The 6,555-nt window shown below is 40.5% G+C and overlaps 1 protein-coding gene across 1 annotated transcript; it reads left to right on the top strand.

Annotated features, from left to right (window-relative positions):
- Window positions 1–2,762: 2,762 nt before the first annotated feature.
- On the top strand, window positions 2,763–3,981 carry MELLADRAFT_33371 (aspartic peptidase A1; the record flags this gene model as incomplete). Its single annotated transcript, XM_007405723.1, has 4 exons — window positions 2,763–3,141; window positions 3,243–3,291; window positions 3,343–3,611; window positions 3,695–3,981. 4 exons carry the CDS (start codon window positions 2,763–2,765, stop codon window positions 3,979–3,981), a joined length of 984 nt encoding a protein of 327 aa, XP_007405785.1.
- Between the last annotated feature and the right edge of the window lie 2,574 nt (window positions 3,982–6,555).

The raw sequence follows: 6,555 nt of genomic DNA, 5'->3' as shown, positions 1-6,555 counted from the left end.
CACCATCATGTCTTATCAACTTTCCAGTTGATTTATCAATTTCATTCTGTTTTTCAACTCCTCTAACAGCATCCTTTGCAGGAGCAAAAGGACCTACCTTCCCACTTCCCTTGGCCATCTCAGGGTCCACTATCACACCAACAGGATTTTAAAGTGGGAGGGAGTTCCTTCTGAACAAACCCAAACACTTGTTAGTTCCTGAATGGGATGAGAAAGCCACAAAATTAAGAAATCAGGCAAAAAAAGAAGGTATGGATGAACTAGACATACTGGTATCTTTGCCATCTTGTGCCAGATGTCAGAGCTGAGCTTGACCGTATTTGTTTTGGGGTTCCGACCATTTTTCTTCAATAAATCTGATACATCCTTGTACCTTTTGTCAGATCAATTTGAAAGGGAAAGATAATTAAGATAGAGTCAAAGGAAAGAAGAGAAAAAAGATCAAAAGACTTACCACATTATAATGAGTGTGCACCATTTCACCTGTCTTGGGTTTACTTGCTCCTTTGGCATGTCTTGCACAGAATTTGCATGGAACTTGTATAAATTTTTGCATAGGTTTGAGTACCATAAGTGTAGGTATAATGGGCATGTCATTTGAAGATCAGAAAAAGTCAACACCATTTTGGATCTCTGCAGGGATCCAAATTTTTTCATTTGGTTTAACTACGTTTAGTAACTCTTCATCTAAGATTACTCACCCTGGTGGAATTTTAACATCATAAGGTTTAAATCATTCATTATTCCCTGTAGAAGTAAATTATGTACAAGTTACCAAGAAAGATTATTGGAAAGTCTCACTTGATCATATTGCTGTCAATGGTATCAAGATTGAAGACTCGGTCAATAATCCAGCTTTCTTGGATACTTGCGTGAGCGTTATTCTTGCACCTACTGGTGTTGAAAAGGCAGTGTATTCATCTATTCCTGGAGTGGGTGGTGAAGGTAATGTTTTATCAGTATTATCTATTCTAAAAGTGAAGCTAATAGGTATCTGACTAATGAGGATTAATTCATCCAAAAACTTTTTACATTCCATGTTCTACCAAGATAAAATTTGGAATGAACTGTGGAGGACAAACTAATTATGCAATTCAACCAGATGACTTCGTTTTACAGTCTATTAGAGATGATGTTGAAAACAACTTCTTGGAGCAGTATCAGGAACAATTCTTGGGTAGTAGGTGATGTTTTCTTGAAAGATCTTTATACTGTCTTCAACTCGAGTGAGCCTGCAATAGTTGGGTTTGCAAAACCGGTCAAGCATTATCAATCTGTACCTGGTGGTTATTCTTTGAATTGAATGATCTGCTTCCTACATATGTAGAAACTCTTGATTTGAAAGCTTGTAGAGTTCAGCGTTTTGCACTTGTGTCTATCTCTTTTGTAAAGTATTAAGGGGGCTCAAGTCAAAATATTTGCAACCTTTTCTTAAAAATTTGGGAAAGTTTTTTACGGTACCGTGCTGTAAAAACTTTTCCCAATTCGTAAAAAAGGACCGTAAAAATTTCTTCCGGATCTCCTTCTGAGCAGTAAATTTACGCAAATTTGCTGCTTAAAAAAAATTGGGATGTTGTATAACATTTTGCTCAAATTTTATGAAATTGGGAAAAGTTTTTTACGATAAAAGTAGTAATTTTTTTTGACTTGAGCCCCCCTATTATAGACTCTCATCTTCAATAATGGTGATGAAATCCATTGAGTTGTTTCGCTATAACATGTTCACCTTATCTCTTGGATTTCAAGGTTCGCCTCAAAGCTCCAGAGTTGACAGGGTGAAGCAGAAGTAAAATTGAGTGAGTTGCAATTTTGCCATGAAAACAATGAATCATTTGTTATACTCATCAAACTCTTGTAACGATACCTTATCGTTATCTTACTGGAAATACTTTAATCGAGAGAAACAAAAAGTGGAAGATATATTCATGACTGGGAATCTCAATTGTCAAAGCCATTGAAAATTTCCAACTTGGAATGACTGCATATCAAATCAGAATCTTGTATCAAAGATATGTGTCATGAATCTGAGGGAGCAACAAGAAGCAGATATGATGGAAGCAAATCTGTGTCTGTGCGATAAATTTATATGTGTCTTGAGCTTCACTGTCTTGCCCTCTCATTTCAATATCTGCCGAGCTGTATTGTGGATATTCAATGTGAGAATTTCTGTCAAGATTCATCCATATTACTCCAGGTTGAGGAGAGACAAACAGGAAATTTTGAAACCCGCCTTGAACTTGTTAGGCATCCTCACTCTACAGCTTCTTGCTGTGGGTGAATTCATCAACAGCAAGTCTCGGCAGTCGGTTTCAGTTGACTTGGAAAATGATTGATTTCCGAATTGCAAGAGGAGAAATTTTTTCACTTCACTTTCTTTCCTTATTAGAGGCCAACCTTCATGGGTTTGATATCTTTTTGGCCTCATCAAACTCCTCAATTTGTCCGATTGAAACTAGACCTCTCTTCTGATACCTCCGAAAAGTTGCAACTTAATTTCTGTTCAATCTTACAAGATGGCTATTGGCTCTAAGACGTTGTTGTACAATCTCAGTATATACAACTTATTTACTTGCTACCTTTCTTATACCCTTTCCTCCAAGGAAATTTATTCTGTGACCTTGTATGTCTGGCAAGTCCTTCCGTCTGATCAAGAGCAAGGTCAGAGTAAATCGCAACGGATCAGGCGGCAAGTAGGTAGGCTGTGATGAGAGGCTGAAGACAAAAGCTATCCCTTAAAGTTACTGATCTATTTATTCTCTGTAATGTATCTACATATAGCGCTCGAAAATGTTGACAACATGGAATGCTATGGTGTGGTTGAGATTGGAACCCCTAAACAAAAGCTCCCCGTCCTTCTTGACACGGGCTCTGATACATTCTGGGTCTCTGGAGTGTCCACAACACTTCCTGATGGATCTCCTTTATCAAATGTCTCAACTAGAGGGCCTTTATTTGATCCTTCCAGCTCTTTGTCTTATAAACCGGGCTCAAAATATTTTGAGCAATCATACGGAGATAATTCTGTGGCAACAGGAGTAGAAGTAAGAGATTCCGTCACACTTGGATCCTATTGTTCCAAAAAACAACCCTTTGGCCTTGTGAATAACACTACTCCGAGGATCTTCTCAGGAGACACGTCAGGTTGAGTGCTTCAGGTTACTCATAGCGCTGTTATGAGATTGAATGAATCTGATTGTTTGATAATTCGAAATAAATCTCTATTCTGATTTGGGACAAAACAGGTGTGATGGGAATGGCATTTAAGCGGCCTGATAAGTCATCACCCTTTTGGTCAACAGCGGGAATCAAGATTTTTGCTTTTGGTCTGGCTTGATTCAGTAGCTCTTCACCTGACCGTACTCAACCAGGTGGTATCTTAACACTAGGAGGTCTTAATAGTTTATTAATTTCTGGAGAGGTGAATTACATAAATGTTACCAAGAAAGATTATTGGCAGATTACTGTTGATCATGTCACAGTTAACGGGGTTCGTATCAGAAAGTCTATTGTTAACCAAGGTTTTATAGACACCGGTCATCCCCTAATACAGGCTCCAAAGGCCGTCGTGGAGGCCGTATATGCTCGCATCTCTGGAGCAGAAAATGTGGAAGGTGAGACCTCATTGATATATATTCCTCAAGGTCGGGCTGTTAGCTATGTGACTGATGGAGACAACGAAAATTGTTTGCTGTAGGATGGTTTTACATACCATGCGATTCAAACGTATCCTTTGGGATGAATTTGGGTGGACAGTCTTACGAAATCCCTCCGGCTGACTTCATCACACAGGAGGACAGTAACAAACGTAACGGTCTATGCCGTGGGCAAGTAGTAGGGTCAGATAATTACCCTACTTGGATAATGGGCTCATTATTTATTCGAAACTTCTATACGGTCTTCAACGCTAGCAAGCCTGCAAGGGTTGGGTTCGCAAAACCGGCCAATAACTACCAATCTTTGCTAGGAGGCTCTCCTATGTGACTTTTCCCAATAGAAGGCACTGATCTTGTGCTTTTCCCAGCTTGAACTATGTACAATGTGCTAGAAAGGATAATTCACTTTCTCTTTGTTTTTGTCTGCTTCATGTCTTGTTGTCCGCTCATAGCCAGCGCAATCAATTCTCGCAGGGTAGTCTTTACCGGTGATGTGGAATGGTGAACTCCAGTTTGAGAATTTGAGCAAAGCCCAAACTAGCACAAGCTTTGTGAACAACTCAACTTGAATTTACATAGATATCAGTTGACACAGAATTTGTAGTGCTCCTTGAAGTTCACAGGCACATTATTGTACAAAAATCACAAAGTTCTTGACAGGACAGCCCCCCCTGGCTCAAGAAATGTTGAGCACCTGCTGGCTTTCACAGGGCAGGACAAGGTCTGAGTTGCCAGCATATATCCTGCAATGGGCGCTGTTGGGCTTGAGAGGAAGGTGAAATTAATGGTTGCACTGGTCAATGATGGGTTATCATGTTGGCTGACAGGCTAGCAAGTGTGATCACATTGGCCAAAAGTGTCAAGTTGAAGACACAATTTTTCTGATTATTGATATTGAATAGGACTGCATAACTTTGGATGCTTGGACTTTGTATGCTTGTTTTTGTCTTGGAAATGCTGGTGGTGGTGGGCTCTTGAGCCGTGGCTAAGCTTGCGCAGCCAACAAGGAAACTGATGTATTTATCTAAACTTTGTGGTTTTTGTTTTCAGAGCTTTCTAACGCAAAGCAATCTCAAGGAAGTTGTTCCAAGAGGAGCAAAGATTGACATTAATCTGCACTGTTTCACCCTGATTGTCTCCCCAGACAAAATTTTCACCTGGAAAAAGCTTGAGGACCTCCAATCAAACCTGTCTATCCCTTCCATGATGTTCCCCAGGTAAGCATCTTTCTTTATAGAACCACACCTTTTGTACTCTCATACAAACCCAAAGGTTTAATAAGAGCAAGTGCTTCTCGCAGTGGGTGCCAAAACGTTTGCACCTGTATTTAACAATAATTCAAGCCTGAAAATGTTTCTGGGCTACCAAGTTGAATTGAACATGTTGGTGGGTTTATCCTCAGACAGGTGTGGTTTTGCAATTGATTGCAAATGCTCAACAGCATATTGACCCATCTGTGGACAACCAGGCAGCTCAGCCAATACCGGAACCGCTCCGCAACTTATAGTGTTTGCGGTGCGGTTGCGGTGCGGTTCTTGGCCCCGCAATATATAGCGGAGCCAGCGCAGCGCAATCCGGGGCCAAAAAAGTGGGTTCTCAGAAACCCGCAACACAATTTTGGTTCACTCCGATATATTCGATATATTGCGGAGTCAGAGGAGCAACAGGAAAGTCCACCAACCAATAATGAACCTGCTTCGACCCACCTCGACGAATTCGACATATTTGGAGTTGCAGACGCAGTTAATTATAAGGCCAATACTGAGCTTGAAGATTATCTCAATGGGAAATGCCCGATCAATAAGGGCCAAACCCCTTTGGGTTGGTGGAAGGTTAGTATCTCTTTTTCTAGTACTACCTTTTCACTGCCACATTCTAATTTATTTCGTTTTTGACAGGAACATCAACACAAATTCACCATTCTTGCTCATCTCGCACGTGATTATCTGTCGGTTTTGGCCACGTCGTGTGCCTGCGAACGGACATTTTCGGCAGCGGCTGATATCTGCACCCCTTCACGAGGTGGGATGCTCCCTAAGACGATGGAGCGGCTCGTCGGAGCTCAGGCTTGGCTAAAGGAGGGAGTAGTACCGGACGGGGATTTTGCAGAAGCGACAAAATCACTTCAACTCTATATTGACAGTGTAGCCAAAAAGAAAAGAAAATAATATCTTTTGTAGTCCTTCATTTCATTTGTTGGAATAAGCTACAACATGTTTTTACTTTGTTATTTCCCAAATTTCAATACAAGTAGTATCCACGAGAAAGTCTTTAGCACAATATTGAGCTCTATATTGCGAAATTGACCTCAATCTCGCAATATTGCTCTCTGCGCAATAATGCGTCAATATTGCGAAAATATTGTGCCTCATCCGCACCACAACATCAAGAGGAAAAATTTCATGTACCGTTGCGGTACATTTCGCAGTGTAATATTGCGCCAAAAGCGCAACACAATGGGATTTGGTCATATTTCGTTGTGTTGCGCAGCGGTTTCGGTATTGGCTCAGCTCACACATGATTCATAGAATCCAATTGATGCGTCTTTAATTCAACACTAAAGACATCCAGAACAATGGGAAGCACATCAGAAGGAAAGCAGAAGACAGAAAGAACCCCCAAAATAGTAAGAGGAACTAGGTCAGAAAAACATATCCTACCTAGACTACTCCATCAGAACTGCCACTTCAGTTCACATAGAGCACCTGCTAAAAAACACCCTCACATATTTGTTTTCTGAAGCCTAAAGAGTTGTATATTGCTTAATCCACTGAATGGCAAATTTGCAAAGATATGATGATGCAAGGACATGGAAGCAATCTGCAGGGTAAATCAGATCCCCAGTTGACAAGCAAGATTATGAGTATATAACCTGAAATACGGATCAGCATAAATCAAACTT

This window comes from Melampsora larici-populina (assembly GCF_000204055.1).
Source record: "Melampsora larici-populina 98AG31 unplaced genomic scaffold MELLAscaffold_4, whole genome shotgun sequence".
Taxonomy (NCBI): domain Eukaryota; kingdom Fungi; phylum Basidiomycota; class Pucciniomycetes; order Pucciniales; family Melampsoraceae; genus Melampsora; species Melampsora laricis-populina.
This window is presented reverse-complemented; position numbering and strand designations above follow the sequence as displayed.